Here is a 24,415-nt window from a genome sequence, read left to right on the forward strand (position 1 = left end):
CATGGACTGCAGCCTACCAGGCTTCTCTGTCCATGGGATTTTCCGGGCAAGAGTACTAGAGTGGGGTGCCATTGCCTTCTCCTAGGACAGAGTGAGGAAGACCCAAATGCATGAGCAACAGAACTTAGCAAAAATCCAATGACAGCAGTCAGTTTGTGGATAGAAATTTGAATAGGAAAAAAAAAAATACTTGTGCAAAGGGGCTCAATGCTCCCGGAAGAAGTAGGAGCTAGTATTAAATTAAAAAAGCTTCAATGGAGTTGCTTAAGACAGGCTGTGAAAAAGAAGTACTATAAGACAACCTATAAATACATCAACTTATTTCTTAAATCTATAAGAAACATGCTATTGATTGGGCCCCTGGATGCAAACACAGTAAAAATTTTCTTTGTGTCTGATGCAAAGATTCAGAAGTGATTACACCCAACAAGGTCTAACAAAGAAGTTGAAAAGAAAACCACCTGAGAAAAGTTTCTAAATATAAATATAGATGCTTTTAAAGAATCATGCATTTATAATTCTGAAGTTCAATAGAATCAGGAAATACAAATAAAATTTCTGGCATTTAAATAACAATGGCAACTGGGTAGCAATACAAATGAGACTCCTTCGCCATCACATATTCAAAGATAATCATGGGCTTCCTCAAAAGGAAAAAAAAAAAACACAAAAATCAAACGTATAAAATCAAAATTTTACAAGCTTGGGAATCCCAAACTTCTATAAGCAACAGATTGAAAGTCATTAAGACGGTTGCATGGTTCAAAGGCATTTTGATGCTCATGGGGATGATGGAGGAAACAGTTCAAAGAGAAATGATGAAGAAACAGATTGCAAGAACGAAAAATCAAACCAGAACCCAATTTCAAGGGCGATGATAGAAGATTCTTGATCTAAAAAGCAATACAGGTCAAGTTAAACAGAAGGTCACTCTGAGAATTGAGCAGTCTCTGCTCTATACAGAGAGTCCCCAACTTATAATTTTGATTTGATGACGCTGTGAAAGTGATACACCTCATTTTGAATTTTGGTCTTTTCCCAGGCTAGTGAGATGGTAAGATAAACTGTCTTCTGATGATAGGCAAGGCAGTGAGCCACAGCTTCCTGTCAGTCACATGATCACAGGGTAAATAACCAATACATATACAACCTTTCTGTATCAGATGACCCTTCCTTTTTTCCCTTTCAGTATTCAGTAAATTCCACGAGACAATGAAAACTTCATGCTGTGTTATACTTTTTGTTAACAATAACAGGCTTTGTGTTAAGATAAACAGGTTCAACCATTGGCTAATGTAAGCATACTAAGCATGTTTAAGGTAGGCTGGGCCAAGCTATGATGGTTCGACGTTCAGTAAGTTAGGTGTATTAAATGCATTTTCAACTTGCTACGTTTTAAATTTACAATGTTTACCAGGAGGAAACCTCAACTTGTCAAGGAAGATTTGTAACTTTACATCAAAATTAATTAAACCTTTTTGAGTTATTTTCAAAACACAGTATCATCAACAAATTGCCTAATCAGTCCACTGTCATTTCAACCGTCCTACAAACACAGGCTTTCATCCTTCTTCTTTAAAGAGATAACCCAATCAGTGTGTTATCCAAATACGAGAATACATTAAAGGAGCATTTTGATGACTTCTGGCTTTTTACATTTCTATAGGACTTCAAAACAGGCTAATAGATAAGATTAAACAGAAAATACTTATTTTTTGTACTAATAAACATCTACTACAACATTTTTGTTGTAGCTAAACAAACATCTATTTATTCTCTTAGTGATTTAACAAGTATCTTCATGCCTCGCCTATTTTTTATTTTACCCTATTTTATTTAAAAAATCCTTTAAAATCAAACTTGACCCTTCCTTTCTTCTTTATCTTCCAGAGGGCCACTAGCTCAAAGGTGTGTGAACTGGAAAAGGGGTGTTCTTTCTCCAGATGCATTTAGTAACATTTGTTGGAAAACTGTACCATTCCACTCAGCAGTAGTTATCTATGAAATGAATGCGCCTTTTAGCACTGTGTGGGCCCAAAAGCGTAAAACCTTGTGGGGCTGTCACGATTTGCTCTGCTCTGTCCCTGGAAGCGATCCTTCCTTTACTGGTGTTCACACAAAGCACTCAGGGGAAACCTGCCTCACTCCATTTCAACATTGAGACTGACCTTCAATTCTGTCTGCAACCAAAGGATGTCAGGCACTATTCAAAGTTACTGGGGCCCAGGTTGGGGTCATGAAATCAAGGTCATGCTGACAGTGAAGTCATGGAAACTGCTTAGAGAATGGGTTATTACCATGGAAATTCACACCCCCTCCAAAGGAGACAGTCACTACTCAGATCTCAATTGTTACATCATCATCAGGAAATCTTATGTGAAATATTCCATGTTTAACTGAAGAAAATGACTGTAAGCACGATGGAGCATCCATCATTATTTCCATGAGCTACAACAGGACCACCTGTGCTCAGCCAATATGTTCCCTGGTCGACCATGTGTCTGCTAAGTGTGTGTGTGCCTTGGTGTTTTGCAAACCACAGCAAAGGCAGTAAGAGAGCCAAAACTCCTGGGAGTAACAGGCAGAGGGTCAGGGGGAAAAAAAGAAACACAGATAATGAAAAATTGAAATTGTTGGGAAAATTATTCTAGCGTGTGGAGTAAGCTGGCGTCAAAGCCACAGCATTAACACAGAACTTAGCCTTGCCTAGACACGCACTTGTAGGTCATTCATATCCTGTGATTCTCAGCAATGAATCCTTGCATTTATGGGCACCAGAGCAGAGTACAGCCAATTCATGAGTAGGAGACCTCTTTCGAGCCATTATCACATGGGACTATGATCCACTTCTAGTGGGCAGGAGGTGACTACACTTATCACATCTATTTAACATAGTGATACCATACATGTCATCAAATCATTCCTGAGAGAATGATAAATACTTCTTTAAGACCAAAATGGAAGGTACTAGGTTTGAATTTGGAAATGTACACAAGATTTCCTTACCTGGGGGAGAAATACCAAAGTCTCAAATCAAGCATTCTTATTAGAAAGATTCAAAACACAAAGATCTCAAAATACAGGTTCTAAAAAGACTGCCAAATTAAAATAGCAATAAATCGTCTTTCCACTGCAATGACATAGTGTGAACTCAGATGTATAAATGTACACGTGGACTTACAAGGAAAACAAAGAAAGCAGGCCCACGCAGCTGCTATCTAAAAAAAAACAACCAACTATTCTATTTTGTATTATCTGTCCTCTATTTTGTGTCTATGGGACAGCAAGCCAAAACTTAGAGGACTAACCAGATGAAATACACATTATATTTCTTTGTATGTGAACGAGCACTTGAGTCCTGGAAATACTTGAAAAATCCAAACCTAGATTTCACACTGAGGTCTTTTGCTGGTTTTTAAACCTATGTGCCTCTCCTGCCCATACTCTAATTGGTCTTATATTTAAGAAGACTTTCTAGAGCTGGAAAAATAGAAGCCTTTTGGGTAGAGCATGCTGTGAAATAGACTTTCTAGTACTCATAAATAACATTTTAAAACTTTATTTTCCTATAAAAAAAGGTGACCTATAAAGTATTAATAGAACTGGGTTGGGTGAGGCATGGGTGGGCATGACAGAAAAGGAGGAAAGGGTAGGTATGAAGGCAGGGCTGCAGGGGTAGAGATCCAGCAATACGAAAAACAGTGTGCTAAGAGGAGAGTGATAAAAAGGAAGGATAACTATGTAAGTGCAAGGGCTTCCCGGGAGGCACAGTGTAAAGAATCTGCCTGCCAATGCAAGAGACGCAAGAGACACAGGTTTGACCCCTGGGTCACGAAGACCCCGAGGAGGAAATGGCAACCCACCCCAGTTTTCTAGCCTGGAAAATTCCATGGACAGAGAAGTCTGATGGGCTACAATTCAAGGGGCTGCAAAGAATTGAACATGACTCAGAGCACGCTCACACATACAAACAGTCTGAGAAGTTCAAGTAGCCTCAGTTATGCCAAAAACAAATCTATCACAGTTTAGATGCAGAAGGGGTTATGACAGAACCCACCTCAATTGCTAGCAGGGCTGTGCCCAGAATAGACCTCTGTTTATGCACAGAAGACACATACACCATGGGGTCTCCATCTCATGAAACAGAAGTGGCTGGATATGGGTACATATTTTGTTTGGCATTTACCAAATTTCTACTATGTGCCAAAACCCACACTAGGGACTTCATTTAAAGACTACAGTCTTGATGATGTACAAGTTGCCATCCTCATTTCACAGATCACAACGCTGTGGTTGAAAACTTTAGAAATTCCCTAGTGGTCCAGGGGTAGGCCTCAGTGCTTTCAATGCCTAATGCATAGGTTTGATCCCTGGTCAGAGAACTAAGATGCTGTCAGCCACACGTTGTGGTCAAAAAATAAAAAGTTTAAACAACTACATCACCATTATGCAGTTAAGTGGAAAAGATGAGATTCAAATGCACGTATTTTTGACTCTACCGAATAAGCTTTTAAAACACTACGCTCTACTGTGATTCATGAAAATAATCAGGGGAAGAAATGCCTGGGAAAACAGTAGGAACAAAGAGGAGATTATCATAAAACACAGTGTAAACAAAAAATTTCAAAATATTTCAGTATCACCCACAATGAGAAACACATTTCATATAATGACCCAATTGCTTGCATGTCTGTGTATGAGCAATGAAAAACCAAGTTCAAAGAAATTATTTACCCTTACTATGTGTGGTACACTTGAATAGTTTCTGTTCTGTATTATTCTATTTATTTTAAAAATGTTGGTCAAGACTCACTGAAATGACTTCATGGCGCACTACTAGGTCAGAAACCTTAGTATGAAAATTAGTGTCATAACCAATGCTGTGGAACGCCACTCTTATTGTTTCGGAAGTTTGGATAGGATATAAGGCTTTTCAATTTTTCAAAAATCACATCCCCTTTGAGCCTTTATCCAAGAAAAGAAAGGGAGAGGGGTATTAAGAGAGAGAGACAAACAGTACAGAGAACTGTCCATTCCGTGTCACTCACTAAAAAGGGCAGTGAAATTAACACACTCCACACAAGAGTGGCTCCATCTCAATGACAAAGAAGCTTGCCTCAAAAGGCGGAGGTTAAAGACACATATTGAAGAAGGTTCTGATGTCTTTAATGTTCCTCTGAGTTGTCAGAAAGACATAATTTCCCCATGATGACTCACTGGTAAAAGGAACACTTGTTAAGTGGTCTTTAGGCAAATTGCAAGACTGAAAGACAAGCCATACACCTCCTACTCAGATTACCTTCCCACACAAAAAAAGCACCAGGTCTCCTCTAGGCTACTTGGTTAAGACACCCACTGATTAACACTAAGAAGCCTGGACAGCATTATCTATGGAAGGATGCAATGTTTCACTTCTAGATATGGAACCAACACATGAGCCAGGAAAACTCCTTAATACAAATACAACAAAAAAGAGAAAATGAGTCTGGGAGATCATAAACATACTAACTTGGAAACAGTCTCAATAAGAATTTTAGTTACCATGGGGATTTCTGGAGGGGAACGAGGAGGGAGAAATGAAGTCTCTTTAGAGAAATGACTGATGCGATTTATTAATCTACTTGCAAGTAATGTCAAATTTTAAAGTTGCTCCAAAGAAAACCACCTTTTTTTAAACATCAGCTTCTTAATATGCTGAAGGAACCTGTTCAAAACGCTTCAGGAGTGAAGTAACTTAGATGATAAATGTGTTCTTCAATCTGTGCACCAGTCAAGTAGCAATAAAATCAGAATAATTCATGCAAAATTTTTCATTATGTTTCTAAACATACTTATTTACATTTTAAATCACACATTAGACAATATGAAATATCTTTCATTTAGACAGGTGTGAACTAGAAAACAGATGCATTCATTAAACATGGAACAATTCGGTGAATTAAAAAAAAAATACTCAAAGAACTCTGGTTGAAGTACTTGAGCCATTGTTAACTTACTTGAAAAAATATAGCCATAGCTCCGATTATTCTGTTTTCAGAAATGGCGGTTTGAAAGCTGTCAAAATCATCTGGATTGTAAAAGAAAATCTGCATCTGTAAAAAGAACAATAAAAAACATTAGGAGAATATACTAGGAAAACCTATGGAGAAGTAGAGAGAATAGTACAGTGTACTCAGATTCCCCAACATAATAAGATTTTGACCAATATATTCATCTATCTCTATTTCTCTTTGCTAAAGTATTTGACAGCAAACCCTAGACATTTTATCATTCTATCCCCACTTCAGTAGATATCAATAAAACACGTGTCTTTTCACCTAACTATGATGACTTTAGGTCACACACAAAAATAACACCCAACATATTATTACCTAATACTCATGCCATGATGAACAGTCCCTACTAAGAAGCCAGATTTTAATGGAGTTAAAACAAGCTAAGGTAGAAAACCAAGGCTGTGAGATTCAGTCCACAAGTTAAAATTTTAAAGGCTTAAATGGACACGTCTTTATAGACAAGTATCATTTTAATGATAAGAATTTGATGGGGGCTCTCAGCTTTAAGAAATAGCCAATATGGGCTATTTTAGTCAATCCACAAAAATTTAATGGTAATGATGATAATAATACTCTGGATTTCACAGTTTGCAAAAAGGCATCCCATTCCTGATCTCACTTAATCCATCTAACAATCCCTGTGAAGGCTGGTCAGAAAGGACTACACTCAGTTACACATGAAGAAAGTGCTTCATAAACTTGATGCTCACTTGTTTAAGACAAAAACACTGTTGAGTGCAAAATCCAGGTACTCTCATCCCAACCTTGAATACCTTCTCTGACGTTTGGCAAGGGCTTCTCATCCTTTACGGTAAATCAACTTAAAATCATTACACAATTTGAATGCCTGAACATTCCTTGATATCTAATACAATTCAGAGAACAATAACAGATCACAGAGTGTTCTTGAGAGACTACATATGAGATAAGAATAAAAGATCTGGGCCCCTAACTCCAGCTTCCTCATTTACTTGCATGTGAGATCTCAGGCAAGTAAGCTAATTTCTAAGCATCATTCCTTATGTATATAATCACATTCTTACCCTTGGTAAGATGAGTGTGGGGATTAAACATGTCAGTGTGGTACCCAGTGTGTGCACTATGCTTGGACCTTTCAGGTCCACAAAGCCCATCACCATCACAGTAACACCTGGCAGGCATCTTCAGATTTCTAACTGCAGTATAATTCCACTGAATCTTCTTGAATCACTCCTCCTCCTCACAGAAAATCAAGACTCCTGCTATCATTGGTTCTCGTCTATGACCTTTATTTTTCCACTTTCCCAAATGACATGATGCTATTTTCTGAACAACCACACCCCAGATGGAATATGGAGACTTGATGTTAAATGGTAACTACCCAGTGGGAAAAGGGAAGTCAGACAGACTAGCTGAAATACAGGTCAAACGTGAAGAGTCCGGCTGACCGAATTCACCCACACGTTATGAACAAGCTGACGTTTTTTTCCCCTGAAGGGTGTGATCAGGGAGCCCAAATCAGGACACTTTCTAGGAAAAGTCAGACACCCAAGTAAACTGGAGGATGGTAGATTCTTTTGGAGATTATTCTTTCTTATGCAGAATTGTTCTCCTTAGACTGTGAATTTCCATTGACGCTAGCACCACCCACTTACAAATGTGTTACCTTTACGTCTGGACAGCTACAGACATCATGAATTTACTCTGAGAAAAATGCATTCAATGAGGTGCAGATTAAAATAGTTGAATACTGGGTGAATTGCTCTGGGGACAATGAGACTAAACCAAGAAAGAAACTCTGCACAAGTATATTCAGAAAATTACACTTCACTTTCCTTTTAAAACCTAGACCCTCAGATGAAGTAAATTCACACAAGGTTTCCTTATTCTTCAGTCCAGGAGCAGGGGCAGCATTGTTTAATGCATCACCTGAATAGTGTGTGATACAAAATACTTTCAAACCTCTTCAAGGGTATTTTCATTTACAACTGGGTGAGGAAATTCATTTTTAGAAAATGTCTTTGAATCATGGCTCCACCCATCAGGATAATAAAATGTCTCATAAAGAGAACAGCAGCCATAGGTCTGAAATATCAATTTCCCTTGCCATCAATATCTTTCTCAAGTTGTAGTCTACTGAATTTTGTTAACTTTTAAAGATATCTTCAATGTGAAAGTAAGTAGATGGAGTTTTGCTGAGGGATTGGACTTTAAATTATTTTGTTGTTACCGTTGATGAGACAAATCCCCGCATAGTCTGGAAACTTATTTTACAAAAACATTTTGGGAACGGTCATGGTAGCTACTGAGCATTTTGAGTAGCCCATCCATTTTGTACATCTGTTTGCAAGCGCTGTGTTCGGACCATTCCTTCAGCCTTCCCCGAAGTGTGTTCTTTCCAATCATGTGAACTGAAGTGATGCTGACTGCATAGAAATCCTCCCTCTGAAGAAACATGGTGAACAGAAGCTGAAGAAAAGATCTGAGAAACTGGAAAATAAAGAAATCTATTAAGTGTTCCCTATAGCCTTTGCCCGGACCACCAATTATTTATATTTTACCTTATCTGCATGTTTCCTCTCTCCCCACAAACATTTCCCCTGAATCATTAAATAATAAGCAGGAGAAAATATGCCCCTTTACCAATACATACTTAAGTGTACTGTTTCTAAGAATAAGAATATTCTTTTATACATCCACAGTAAAATTATTAAAATTAGCAAGCTTTACTTTGATATAATAGTATTAATCATATTCATAGTCCATTTTCAACATTTGGCAAGTGCCCAAATAAAGTCCATTATAGATCATTATTTGTATCTTGGTCCAGGAATCTAATAGAGGACCAAACTGCATTCAGTTGCCATGTCTTTATAATGACCCCTCCAACCCCCAACTTTCATTTGGGACAGTTACTCAGCCTTTTTCTTTTTTTGGTAGTTTGAAGGATGCAGGCCAGTTACTAAGTAGAAATGGGGTCAATTTCATAGTTTCTCATGATTAGATTCAAGTTGAGTCATATGGAAATGTACCACAATAAAGCATAAGATAGTAAATGGTTCAGGGTCATGGGAGGCATATATTAAATGAATATAGAATAATACAGGGACTGGACCAGGTGGAGGGGGGAGATTTTGCTGAAGTTGGACTTCCTATTTTCTAATGTTGTAGCTGTTTGTTTAAATCAGCTCTCACATCCCTGTTGTAATGACAGCAAGAGGAAATGATCCCAATGCAAGAGTGGGAAACCCAACAGAACTTTCCTTGGTGATTCAGAAAGCTCTACATTTTAATTTCCTCTCAGAACACGTATTTCTCCAATGTGCACCCCTCCCACATACATGAACCAAGAAAAATTCATGATGAATTAAGGAAACGGCATGCAGACAGTCCAGAGGACAGGCAATATACTGGTAGATTCATTAGACACTTCCAGGATACTGTTGTTCGTCTTTAATAGAACAGAAGAACACATAGGAAAAGCTTCAGGAAAAGAACACATGAGACATAAACACGATGAGATAAAGATGGCGATGAAAAGGGCAACAGCAGAATTAAAAGTCACCGAGGAGGCAGTACATAACAGGACTGAAGAGGTGAAATGTAGTTTTCTGATCATGTTTGGGGCTACCATGTAGCCAGCCAGTTGAGAGCACAGTAGTGGACAAAAAAGTCACCCAAGGACAAAAATGTGTAGTAAAGACAAAGAAAAAATCCAAACATAGTTAATGATCTGCTGCTTCTACTTGCTGGATGATTTGCAAATGAGGATGTCACCAAGTTTAGGATAACAAGTTCTTACTCTAACTTTATTTTCAGATTATGCTGGACCTTAACAACTGAAGAGCCAGATCACACATATTCAACAATTCCTTCATTCTGCCACTGCCATCAGACAGGAAGACTGATGAGGGGAGGAAGGCTGCCTGCTTAAAGACTTTGTCTTGAACAGTGCTGTTTTTGTGAATACCATTAACTCATTCGTGGAATGAATACAATGAGTGGGGGCTCTGGATGACTGGAAGCAAGGCCAGTCAAATGATAAAGTCACAATCATTGCACTGAGGTTCTTGTTATTTCCAGGAATAAATTATACAGTCAGATGAGTAGCAAAGAGAGATAAGGATATTAAGAGAATGAATGGACTTAAAATTGCTGGAGAAAATGTTAAGAAGGTGCAAATATAACCCCAAATCCTTATGAAATGACTAAGTGGAACCAGGTATGGTTCTGCTAAACACCGGCAACATTCCTTTCTCTCTAATCTGCAAGGCATTTCAAACTGTTTTCTACCAAGCAACTCTAGCCTGAAATTTTAAGGATCCAACAAAAGAAAATCTAGTCACCTAAAGTGTGGAGAAAAATTATAAATACCCACTATGTATACTTTATAAGGAATACTCTGAGTTCAGAACTATGATATAGGTATTTTCTTTTGTATCAATCAACAGTCTTTACTCCCAGTTACTTTTTTTAAAGCATCATGATTTTATTTTTATCCCCTGTGAGGGTTAATTTTAATGTGTCGACTTTGCCCTGGCTATGCTGCCCACTTGTTTGGTCCAACAGTATTCCACGTGTTGCTGTGAAGCTCAGTTCAGTTCAGTCACTCAGTCGTGTCCGACTCTTTGCGACCCCATGAATCGCAGCACGCCAGGCCTCCCTGTCCATCACCAACTCCCAGAGTTCACTCAGACTCACGTCCATCGAGTCAGTGATGCCATCCAGCCATCTCATCCTCTGTCGTCCCCTTCTCCTCCTGCCCCCAATCCCTCCCAGCCTCAGAGTCTTTTCCAGTGAGTCAACTCTTCGCATGAAGTGGCCAAAGTACTGGAGTTTCAGCTTTAGTATCATTCCTTCCAAAGAAATCCCAGGGCTGAAGGTATTGTTTTAAATGTGATTACTGTTTATATCACTAGACTCTCCATACTGTGGGAGCCACATCCAATCATTTGAAACCTGGAGCAAGAGGTAGGAATTCTGCCTCCAGAATGCCACAGAGAAATTCTGCCTGAGTTTCCAGCCTTCCAGTCTTCAGCCTGCAACATCAACTCTTCAACACAACTCTTCATCAGGGCTGAAATTTCCAGCCTGCTCTGCATATTTCATACTTGCCCAACTCCACAACTGAGGCACAAGCACTTCTTTAAAAGCTCAGTCTGTCTCTCTCATATTGGTCTCACTTCTCTGGTGAACTCTCACTAATACAACCCTAAATGTTACTACTAATCTTAAGCAAAATGTATCCGGATATATCTATATGTCTCTGTGCTTCACCTTATAAAACGGTTCTGTAACTTCATTCCTTTCTGAGTTTCTTTGAGTTCTGAGCTTTATCCTCTTCATTCGTCTCTTTCTAACAAAGTTCTCCCCTGGAGAATGTAGGCCCTGTTAACAACCCAGTTCACACTCTTGCAACCTACAGGAAAAGATCCGTGAAACTGACAGACAACACAACTGGGTGATATAAAATGAAAACCAGACATGGGCCACAGAATCAGTCCTGATTTGTATACAGAAGACGCCTGAGGTCTCTCAGGCTCAGTGTCCCCTTCTGTCAAACAGAGGTAATACTTCCCTCATGGGATGGTTGTCATAAAGAAAAACTACTCGCATGCTTGGAAAAAGTAAGAAGAAACTCCATAGCCCTCAGTTTTTATTACTATGTATCTTTATTACTTTTCTTTAAACCAGGAAAGAGATGCAAATTAAGGTGAAAATAAATTGTTTCCACGGACCAGCCAACAATCCCAATGAGTCATGCCACAAGGTGTAGCAAAGAAACCTGTGTGGGGGCTTCACACAGCCTTCATTTGAAGAATATTTTTAGAAGAAACCTGACCCAAAGAATAGATGGCATTCAACATCTTTAGAGGCAAGGCAGCATTTAAATAGACATTCTGAAGCATTTGCTTTATAAAATATCATTAACCATGGAGTGCACCAATCCTTAATTATTTCCCTTTTCCCCCCTGCCCTGTTATATGGAATTATCTTCAACTATGAACAGCAGGAATCCAAATTTTTGGAGAAGAACCCCACGTGTACCGTAGTGGCATGACTCCTATGCAATTGGGTATCAAGGAATCCCTTTCAAAAGTCTCTTGTGTTTAACTTGTTTATGCCGTTGTGTCTTTATTAGTTTTTTTTTTTTTTAATTTCTGCATCTGATTAGTCAAATAAACATTTAACTTTTTCAGCTGTTTCCTGCTAGGGAAAACCTCAGCCTCTTGCTTCCATCAGCGAAGGATTTACTACGTGTGATTCGTGAGCTATTTCTTAAAAGTTCAGCGTTAAGTTTGGACACAAATGAGGGAGGTTAAGCATCTGGCTACAGTTGGTCCCGATCTTATCATGGACTCCAGAAAGTTGAAGCTCTCCCATTTTCTAGCTGTGTGACCCAGATGACGTTAGTCACCCTCTCTGAATCTTAGCAGCTTAGCAGGAAACTGAGGATCAGAAACAAGTCATTGGGCTACATTGAGGATTAAATAAAGTAAGTAAAGTGCTTCCTACAATAGCTGACATATAATAGGCCCCCTAATGAATCGTTTGTCTTTAAAAATTAGCTAATGGGGGGAAAAAGGAAAAACCCAAATATGTTAGTGCACGGGTTGTTTTCAATAACCCCAAATTGGGCATTACCCAGATGCCAGCCAATAATGGACTACGTAATAGAACACACAACAATGGTAAGAGCATGAATGCACCTCACCAATGCAAACCACGCTGAGACAAATAAACCCGATTCTTTTTCTCTTTTAACAGAAAGGATATACTCTGTGATCCTGCTACAATGAAGTACAAAATCAGGAAAAACTCTTGCAGTTACAAGCCAACACCCAGTGGGTGGTAACTGGAAGAGGGGTCCTGGGGAGAAGCCAGTGAGAAAGTGCTTTCTCTTGATCTGGGGCCTGGTTCCAAGAGCGTGAAAATTCATTCAGCCGCACACTGATCATCTGTGAATTTCTCTCTATATATAAATATTTCAATAATAAAGAAATAAAATTAGGGACCTCCCTGGGGGTTCCAGTGGTTAAGACTTCACCTTCCAATGCAGGGGGTGCAGGATTGATCCCTGGTTCAGAAGCTAAGATCCCACAAACCTTGCGGCCAAAAAAACCAAAAATATAAAACAGAAGTAATACTATAATGAATTCAATAAAGATTTCAAAACAGTGGTCCACTTTAAAGAAAGAAAAAGAAATAAAATTAGTGAAATAGCTGTAATTTTCCAACTGGGATAAACAAAATATAGTCTCCTCCTATAATAAAGGAGCAGGGTGACGTTGTTTCCCTGTTCTGTACCCATTCCATGCAACAGAGGCTGATTTCAACAGGAGGGTATGGCCGCAGAGAACTGATTTGCTTCCAAGAGCAAATTAGGGTGGATGACCGAAGTGTGTGCAGAATCACACCTGCCTAGGACCAAATAACAGTGACATGGGCCCAGCTCTGCTTCTTTCCACCCTTCCCCTTGAGGGAGACGCTGCAGAATGAAGCCAAGAGGCAGCAGCAGAGGGCTACTTAAATGTATCGTATCCAACTCTTTACAATACTTGACATGAATTCATCCCTTCAATCTTTGGCATATATGGAGGGTGAGTGAGTGAGTGAAAGTTGCTCAGTTGTATCTGACTCTTTGCAACTTCATGGACTATACATACAGTCCATGGAATTCTCCAGGCCAGAATACTGGAGTGGGTAGCCTTTCCTTTCTCCAGGGGATCTTTCCAACCCTGGGATAGAACCCATGTCTCCAACACTGCAGGTGGATTCTTTACTAGCTGAGCCACCAGGGAAAGTAGTATTATTCTCCCCATTTTTAACAAAAGGAATTTCAGGCTGAGATATTATGTCTTCTCTGTGAAGAAATAAAGCCAGGATTCAAACCCAGAGCCCAAACTTTAAAAATCCTCTTGGTAGATCATCCTGACAGAATTCCCATAAGCCATGAACATGACCTATTAGCTATTGCTAGGATCTTGGTACAAAGCTTCTAGGGTAGTATTCTCAAACAGGCTGATTTCTGGACCCCCGGGGACATCTGTCAATGTCTGAGGACATCTGTGGTTGGTGTCACTTGGGGTCAGATGCTCCTGCTGGCATATACTGGGTAGAGGCCAGCGAAGTTTCTAAACACCCTACAATGCATAGGATACCCCTCGCCAAAGCAACTAATTATCTAGCCTAAAATGTCAATGGTGCTGACGTGCACAAATCATGTCTACACACTCTGCCACAGGAAGTCTAGTCAACGACTATGGGAAAGCTCTTTGATTTTCTTTGTCTTTCCTACTACTGAACTTACAGGGACGAGGAACAAGTCTGATGTAATGGGGCTCAAAGCTTCCAGGGTCTTGCCCTTACCCATAAACCAGTAACTTAAGACCTCTTTCACCTACTGCAGTGACTGTAATAACCTTCTTTTCTATTAAAACAACCTATGCTTGCTTGCTATTTTGTACCTAAGCCTGGTTCTGAAATGCAGTGGAGCTTAACGCCCTGGACACAGTGGAGGGGGTGGGGAGCCCTAGGTGCATCTGGAACTCATTTGTATTTCAAAAACAGGAAAATAACCACCTCAGTGTTTGTGCTCTTTGTAATGTGAAACTTTTTAGAAATTGCTTTGTACTTGGGAATAACAGCCACATGATTCACCATGAAATGAAGTCTGGAAAATCATTTTGGATAAATGGACCTATAAATTCAATAGAATTTCCATGACAACATAGACTGCGACACTCAACCACAAATAAAAGGTTATAAATCATTCAAAACCAACGAGGAATCAGCAATACGTCTCCCATTTTGAAATACAAGAAACCTGAAATACAGTTTATTTGTTACTGACTCACCCAGAATTCCCATTACGGTTCTGTCCTCATTTCTGATATTGTACTTTCTACCCCCCAATAGGTTCTGGGGAAATGATGACGCCATGAATCTGCAATCAAGCTAAATAAAACTAACACAGGTATAGAGTTAGTTGTTTTCCTCCTTTTCTCCCAGCGAAAAGTCTGCCAGAAAGCTTCTACATAAAGAGAAGCTGTGCACTTTTACCCAGAAAACTGCATTTTGCCCTTTGCAGCTAAATGTTGCCAAATTAAGCTCTCCCTAAGAAACAGGTTTATGCAAAACATGTCTGAGGAAGGACATGCGAGACAATATGAATGCTTTCCAAAGCTTTTTAGACTTCTATAAATCAAAACCTCACCCTCTTATGTTCTAAGGGTAATCTCCATAGGAGGCATTTTTTTAGATTAGCTGGGTCAATCAAACTAGAACGTCTGCTCCTTAAAACAGCTCTCTGCGACTCAGATCTTCTGTTTAATTTTAGTGAAGGGTGGCGCTAGTGGTAAAGGATCCATCTGCCAATGCAGGAGACTTAAGAGTCCTGAGTTTGATCGAGTTTGATTGCTGGGTTGGGAAGATCCCCTGGAAGAGGGGATGGTAAACCACTCCAGTATTCTTGCCTGGAGAGTCCCATGGACAAGAGGAGCCTGGCAGGCTACAGTCCACAGGGTCACAAAGAGTCAGACATGACTGAGCGCCTGAGCACAGGACATGAGCTGTCCTTATAATGGACTCTCCCAGGTCCGATGTGTTGGGACCTCTCCCACTGGGCAGTACTGGCCCCAGGACCAAGCACACAGTAGTTACTCATTAAATGACTGTGGAAAGAATAAATGTAAGGCGGTTATTTCTTGCACAGGAGGACATACACTGCCTTGCTCTATTTAAACTCTTTCTGATTTTTAAGTCTCCCTTATAGGCAACAGCTTTGGGTAGATAACTGGTGGCGGGGGGCACCAATTTATGAAGCTATAAACTGGGGTTCTGCACATCCCTCGGAATACTGCCAACGGTTGTATGTGTGTGCACCAGACACTGTCTACCTCTTTTCATCAGATAAACTCTTATGGTTATACCTATTACCACATTTTCAGTCCTGATTGCCACGTGGTCAATGGCTTTCAGCAAAATCTTCACAGGTCCTACAAGCCAGAAAGGGTAAAAATCACTGATAAAAAATATGTAAATATGCTTCTATGAGCACAAAATCTTTTCTATAAGACAGATCCGTAGAAGTGGTTCAAATTTTCCCCTGAAAAGGGTACACACCTTCTATATTCTAGCAGTAATGGAAAAGAATTCCATCTCACTAAACCACTGGTAACAATGGATTGGCGGATCCTTATTTTTTACACATTGGGTGAACATTCCTGTTTTCATTTTTTAATTTTCCTGATAATCAGTAAAAGTGAGAACCTTAATTCATTTTTTTCTAATGATTTTCCTTTTTTATGATTTGAGGAGGCTCTCGACTAAGAAAATTTAAGATTTGCCAGAAGTGTAGCAAATACAAAGACAGACAGACAAGTAGATATATCTGTCCCATATACACTGGGGAAAAAAATTCACATGCATTATAAATAGAAGAACTGATAAGATAAACAATGGGGTGGAGAAAAGAAATTCACAAGTAGGCACTGACATTTAAACTTCTTGAAGATGTATTAGTAATGAAGAAAGTCAAGATGCAGGGTATATACACATTTGATTTTTAAAAAGCCCCACAACAAAATATTTGTTGTGTATCTATCTGCATCAGTGAATCCTAAAGGCAATCAACCCTGAATATTCACTGGAAGGACTACTGCTGAAGCTCCAATACTTTGGATACCTGATGCAAGGAGCTGACTCACAGGAAAAGACCCTGATGCAGGGAAAGATTGAAGGCAGGAGGAGAAGGGGACAACAGAAGATGAGATGGTTGGATGGCATCACTCACTCAATGGACATGAGTTTGAGCAAGCTCTGGGAGATGGTGAAGCCGAGGGAATCCTGGCGTGCTGTAGTCCACGGGGTCACAAAGAGTCTGACACAACTCAGCAACTGAATAATAACAAAAAGCATCTGCACAGATATACAAAAGGAAGGAAAGAAAAGGCTCTGGAAAGTAACACCAACTAATAACAGTGGTTTTCTCTAGAGAGGGGACTTGGATTGGTTTGGGGCCAAGGAAGGTAGTTTGCTCTATTCCAATGGTTTAAAATACTTGCTGTTTCTATATAATAGTTTCTCTGTGTTGTGGGGAGGAGGGGTTCCTTAAAAGGAGGGAAAGGAAAGGGAAAAATCAAAAAATAAAAGAACAAAATCAAAATCCCCATCACTACGGCAGAGGGGGAAGGTGAAGCTAATGGATTCATTTGGGGGACCAAACTCAGAAAATGTGTGTTATCAGCAAAGTGCTCCAAAGGAGTGAATCCATCAGCTCCTAGCGACAGAGAGCACAGCATCACACAGGCTATGATCCTGCTCTATTCCTGACTTCACTCTGACACTATCCACTCTTCATTTATTTCTGCCTGCAGTGAAACATGACGATTCAAGTTCAGTAACACTCCAAAGGAGGAAGGGGGAAAAAAAAAAAAAGATAGAGCTACTGTTTCTGACCTACAAAGACTATTCAATTCACTTAACACAGCTGCTCTGTTGAAAAGTATATTTATTTAGACTAATAGTTTCCCACCTACCTGGCCATAAAATTACAGTGTGCACACCTAGTAAACACAAAGTACTAATGCTCACAGACTGGGTATTTGGTCAGGAAAACACCAGCAAATTAAGGAGGAAAGCAAGGCTGCCCAAAGCTGGGCAAAGCACTGGCTCTGCTGATGGACTGAGTACAACCTGAGAGCAGTGATTTAGGGAGAAGCTTTTAGGAAATGGTTGAAGGCCTCGGTGGTAATGAGGACAGAGCTCTGCCACCAACAGTGCTTTGATCGTCGTTCATGATAGTCTTGCTGAATGATCCTCCTTTCCGCGAATTCCCCAGAGTATGATTTTGAATTTCAAAATCTTATAATCAGAGCAAACATATGATGGAGTAACACACATATGATTAGAACATCTAAGTTCCAGTTCAAGCTCTGACTCATCTTGTGTTAAAATCGGAGGCAAATCGCTTAATAGTCTCTAGATCCCAGTTTCTAAATATGAACAACTGATACGATGTTATTAGGTTAATTTCAACAATGATGACTTAAAAAGAGGTTTGATGACTGACGGTAAGTGTACTGGTTTGATGTTAGGATTAAATATCACAAAACCTATGGATGATATTAATATCTTCTTCCTCATTATTACTATGGTTATGATAATTATTACATGAAAATCCTTTTAAAAAATACATGTCTCTGTTCAGCTCGCTACTACTAAGTTCAATGACTGTATGATTTTAGAGCCAAGACCTCTATTGATTACAGTTTCTCATTTCCCATTCTGTTCCATACTCCTTCCCCCTCCCAACATATTTTTATGAAGAAGTTTCAAACATAAGAGCAAAGTCGAAGACTATTACTGTGAACACCTATATATCGCCAACTAGATGCTAACATTAATATTCTAAGAAACTTGTTTTATCAAATAACAACCGGTTCCTCTATCCGGACATTTTATCAGGTACTGCATTGTAAAGGAAAAAAGAAATTAGCACTTTCAGGCAGTCAACTAGTTATCTCAATATTAAGAGAAAGCCAGGCAATGTTTTCCAGGTTTTGAGTCCAAGCCAGGGAATGTCTTGCTGGTTTGCAAGGGGGTTAATAACCCCATTAATGAGAACATCTTGAGATTCTGATAGCTACATCTCTGCAGGGAACTGTTCATAATTTGGAAAAAAGACAGAGTTTAAAGGATGGGACAAAAACAACAAAATATCAAAGCTATGTCTTGAAGAAGCCACGAGTCTACAGGAGATAGTGTCAGTCAATAATCATGTTACTGATTGGCTCCATTCAGGCCCCACTCTGATGAGCTAACACCAGAACACATCCAGAGAGAGTATACATTAAGTGTAACCATGCCTCAATGCTTGTTTCACTTGTCTTGAATTTATAATACATAATGTAACAGTGAACACACCCAGCAGTCTATCCAGGAAGCTTTATTCATTATCTCCACATCTGAGATTCAGCCACCAAAGAGACTCTTCCCCACAGAACTCCACCCCAAAATCTTAATGAAGAAGGTACTTTAAAATCAAAAGGAGCAAAAAACTGGCTGTCTTAGTTGGGATTCAAGCAGTGCTGTGTATGTTACTAGGGAGATTCATGGAGTTCAAGAAGCCTGATTGATAACAGCAAAATACTTGGTGCTGGGAAAACTGGACAGCTACATGTAAAAGAAAAAAATTAGAATACTACCTAATATCATACATAAAAATAAACTCAAACTGGATCAAAGACCTAAAGCTAGGATAGGACACTATAAAAGTCTTAGAGGGGAACATAAGAAAAACATCCTATGACATAACACACAGGAAGATCTTTTTTGACCCATCTCCTACAGTACTGAAAATAAAAACAAAAATAATCAAATGGGACCCAATTAAATTGAAAAGCTTCTGCACAGCAAAGGAAACCATAAACAAGAAGAAGACAACCCTCAGAATGGAAAAAAAATATCTGCAAAAAAGGCAATTGACAGAGATGGACAAAAATATGTATCTCCAAAATATACAAACAGCTCATGCAGCTCAACATCAAAAAAACAAACAAGGCAATCAAAAAAATGGGTGGCAAATAAGACATAAGACATTTCTCCAAAGACGACGTAAAGATGGCCAACAAAAACATGAAAAGATGTTCAACACCATTCATTATTAGAGAAATGCAAACCAAAACTACAACGAGGTTTCACCTCACACCAGTAAGAATGATTATCAGCAAAAAAATCTACAAGCAGTAAATGCTGGAGAGGATGTAGCGAAAAGGGAAGCCCTTTGCACTGTTGGTGGGTATATAAATTGGTACAACTGCTATGAAGAACAGTTTGGAGGTTTCTTAAAAAATTAAAAATGGGACTGTCATATGGCCCGGCAATCCCACTACTGGGTGTATACCCTGAGAAAACCATAATTCACACAGACACATGTACCCCAGTGATCACTGCCACACTATTTATACTAACAAGGACATGGAAGTAACCTACATGCCCACTGACAAATGAATAGATAAAGAAGATATGGGGTATATATATACAATGGAAGTGAGAAATAGATTTAAGGGACTAGATCTGATAGATAGAGTGCCTGATGAACTATGGACTGAGGTTCGTAACATTGTACAGGAGACAGAGATCAAGACCATCCCCATGGAAAAGAAATGCAAAAAGCAAAATGGCTGTCTGGGGAGGCCTGCCAAATAGCTGTGAAAAGAAGAGAAGCGAAAAGCAAAGGAGAAAAGGAAAGATATAAGCATCTGAATGCAGAGTTCCAAAGAATAGCAAGGAGAGATAAGAAAGCCTTCCTCAGCAATCACTGCAAAGAAATAGAGGAAAACAACAGAATGGGAAAGACTAGAGATCTCTTCAAGAAAATTAGACATACCAAGGGAACATTTCATGCAAAGATGGGCTCGATAAAGGACAGAAATGGTACAGACATAACAGAAGCAGAAGATACTAAGAAGAGGTGGCAAGAACACATAGAAGAACTGTACAAAAAAGATCTTCATGACCAAGATAATCACGATGCTGTGATCACTCACCTAGAGCCAGACATCTTGGAATGTGAAGTCAAGTGGGCCTTAGAAAGCATTACTACGAACAAAGCTAGTGGAGGTGATAGAATTCCAGTTGAGCTATTTCAAATCCTAAAAGATGATGCTTGAAAGTGCTGCACTCAATATGCCCCCAAATTTGGAAAACTCAGCAGTGGCCACAGGACTGGAAAAGGTCAGTTTTCATTCCGATCCCAAAGAAAGGCAATGCCAAAGGATGCTCAAACTACCGCACAATTGCACTCATCTCACACGCTAGTCAGAGAAGGCGATGGCACCCCACTCCAGTACTCTTGCCTGGAAAATCCCATGGACAGAGAAGCCTAGTAGGCTGCGGTCCATGGGGTCGCAAAGAGTCAGACACGACTGAGTGACTTCCCTTTCACTTTTCACTTTCATGCATTGGAGAAGGAAGTGGCAACCCACTCCAGTGTTCTTGCCTGGAGAATCCCAGGGACGGTGGGGGGAGCCTGGTGGGCTGCCATCTATGGGGTCACACAGAGTCAGACACAATTGAAGTGACTTAGCAGCAGCAGCAGCACGTGCTAGTAAAGTAATGCTCAAAATTCTCCAAGCCAGGCTTCAGCAATACGTGAATCATGAACTTCCAGATGTTCAAGCTGGTTTTAGAAAAGGCAGAGGAACCAGACATCAAATTGCCAACATCTGCTGGATCATGGAAAAAGCAAGAGAGTTCCAGAAAACCATCTATTTCTGTTTTATTAACTATGCCAAAGCCTTTGACTGTGTGGATCACAATAAACTGTGGAAAATTCTGAAAGAGATGGGAATACCAGACCAGCTGACCTGCCTCTTGAGAAATCTATATGCAGGTCAGGAAGCAACAGTTAGGACTGGACATGGAACAACAGACTGGTTTCAAATAGGAAAAGGAATATGTCAAGGCTGTATATTGTCACCCTGCTTATTTAACTTATATGCAGAGTACATCATGAGAAACGCTGGGCTGGAAGAAGCACAAGCTGGAATCCAGACTGCTGGGAGAAATATCAATAACCTCAGATATGCAGATGATACCACCCTTATGGCAGAAAGTGAAGAGGAACTAAAAAGCCTCTTGCAAAAGTGAAAGAGGAGAGTGAAACAGTTGGCTTAAAGCTCAGCATTCAGAAAACTAACATCATGGCATCTGGTTCCATCACTTCATAGGAAATAGATGGGGAAACAGTGGAAACAGTGTCATACTTTATTTTTGGGGGCTCCAAAATCACTGCAGATGGTGGTTGCAGCCATGAAATTAAAAGATGCTTACTTCTTGGAAGGAAAGTTATGAGCAACCTAGATAGCATATTCAAAAGCAGAGACGCTACTTTGCCAACAAAGGTCCGCCTAGTCAAGGCTACGGTTTTTCCAGTGGTCATGTATGGGTGTGAGAGTTGGACTGTGAAGAAAGCTGAGTGCCGAAGAATTGATGCTTTTGAACTGTGGTGTTGGAGAAGACTCTTGAGAGTCCCTTGGACTGCAAGGAGATCCAACTAGTCCATCCTAAAGGAGATCAGTCCTGGGTGTTCATTAGAAGGACTGACGCTGAGGCTGAAACTCCAGTACTTTGACCACCTCTTGTGAAGAGTTGACTCATTGGAAAAGACTCTGATGCTGGGATGGGTTGGGGGCAGGAGCAGAAGGGGGATGACAGAGGATGAGATGGCTGGATGGCATCACCGACTCGATGGACATGAGTCTGGGTGAACTCGAGGAGTTAGTGACGGACAGGGAGGCCTGGCGTGCTACAGTTCATGGGGTCGCAAAGAGTGAGATACGAATGAGTGACTGAACTGAACTAGAATATTACTCAATTTAAACAGAATGAAATTGGGTCATTCATAGAGATATGGATGGACTGAGAGTCTGTCATACAGGGTAAAGAAAGTAAGAGAGGGAAAAACAAATACTGTATATTAATGCATATGGATGGAATTTAGCAAGATGGTACAGATGAGCATGTCTGCAGGGCAGGAATAGAGAACAGGCGTTGGACACAGCAGGAGAAGGGAAGGGAAGACGAGCTGTGAGGTCAGCACTGACATACAGTCACCATCGTGTGTGCAGCAGGCACTGGGAAGCTGCTCTATAGCACAGGCCACTCAGCCCGGCAATGACCTAGAGTGGTGGGGAGGGAGGAAGGTCCAAAAGGGAGCAGATGAGTGTGTCCATACAGCCGATTCCCTTCATTGAATAGCAGAAACACAACCCTGTAAAGCAACTATACTTCTATTAAAAAATGTAGATACTTTCATTGTCAATCCATGAGAAAAGGACTCAATAAATTGGGAGCAAACTGTGGAATATTATGCAGCTCTTAAAAAGAATGATGCTCATTCTATATCCGACACGCAAAGATGCCCATGGATATACCGTTAAGTCAAACACTGAAGTTACGGAACACTATGTAGAAAATCATCTGATTGTTCAAGTAAAGGGAAAAAACACAGAAATACCAACAGTGAGGAAGAAGAAAACACTGGAACAATCTATAAGAAGCACAACTATGGTCACCTCTGAGAACTAAATATGCAGAGATGGGGATGACAGAATGGATTCCATTTTTACTTCATATGTTCAGTACTGCTGAAAGATCGTTTCAAAGAGAAAACTTTCTTCTGTAAGTATTTGGTAAACAAAAAACAGCAACAACAAAGACTTAAACAGGAATCAAACAACAGAGAGAGGACAAGATGCATCATCAAATTTTACCAAGTACTGACATTCATATAGAACACTGCCCAGAGTAAATGCACTTGTAAGTAACCTTGGTGAAGTTTCAGAGTGAGCACTCATGCAACACTTCTGGACCCAAGAAGCCCCATGTGTTTCCATCTGGTCACTACCCTCAAATAAGAGTAACCATCTCCTGACATCCACTAGCAGAGAGAGATTCGTTCTTCTAACCAGATGGCTTTTCAGCTCATTTTAAACAAGAGATTCTACGATGCTTTAAAGCAAGTCCTCTCTTTGCCACCAGGCTTCAGTCCACATTCTTAAAAGGGTGACAGCTGGAAGATCAGTGAGTTCTCGTTCCCTGGCTTTTTTTTTTTATGGATGATGGGGGTTTGTAAGAGTGTTTGGAGCCTTTAGAGGCACCCTTCTGAGTTATTTTCAAGATGATTGCTAGGAGGTAGATGGGACGAGGTCCTAAGAAACAGGGATGTGAGACACGTCTCAGAGTCATCATCCATACTTTTGTGTGCTCCACTTATGAAACAGCCACTGGGCCATGTGCTTTACAAAAAATTGGGGAACTTTTTCTGTCATGACAACCCCAACAGGGAGGTGCTGCTGCTGTCCTCATTTTAGAGACAGGAAAGGGGAGACGCAGAAAAGTGTAGAAACTGCTTCCAGGAACAGCTGGCGAGCAGTTGGGAACCCAGCCTTGCTGCTCCCCAACAGATCAGACACCTTGGATGTGCCCCATGGGACCCATCAAATGCTGGAGGACTATTCACTTCAGCCCATCAAAGGCGGTTCTACTGAGCAGTCCTTGACTCTTCCTGGTGTGATGACCACTCATGGCCACAGCACAGAGCACACCCAACAGCAAAAAGCCTCACTGGAAGATCTCAACTTGAATCAGCTCTGATCACCAGGACTCTATTTTCTTTCTTCAGGGAGCATGGATGTACTTTGTCTCAACAACTGCTTTGCTTCCAATTCAAGTTCTGTCCAATCTGTGAGATGCTGTGAGCACCCTGAATCCACCCTGGTCCTTACTGCCTAGTAGAGTCATGCTACCCATCAGCAGCTAGGCATGCACTGCAGCCCAGCACAAGCCCAGTCTTCACCTACTTGGTACAGAAA

The 24,415-nt window shown here is 40.2% G+C and overlaps 1 protein-coding gene across 2 annotated transcripts in view; it reads right to left on the reverse strand.

The window, feature by feature from the left end:
- The window catches only part of PTPRG (protein tyrosine phosphatase receptor type G), a 765,748-nt gene that overhangs the window by 225,197 nt on the left and 516,136 nt on the right, over positions 1-24,415 (reverse strand). For both annotated transcript variants that reach the window (XM_068983186.1, XM_068983185.1), the window contains exon 5: positions 5,997-6,092. In XM_068983186.1, coding sequence (XP_068839287.1) covers positions 5,997-6,092 — 96 coding nt within the window. The remainder of the gene's footprint in view (positions 1-5,996; positions 6,093-24,415) is intronic.

This window comes from Capricornis sumatraensis, chromosome 10, assembly GCF_032405125.1.
Source record: "Capricornis sumatraensis isolate serow.1 chromosome 10, serow.2, whole genome shotgun sequence".
NCBI lineage: Eukaryota > Metazoa > Chordata > Mammalia > Artiodactyla > Bovidae > Capricornis > Capricornis sumatraensis.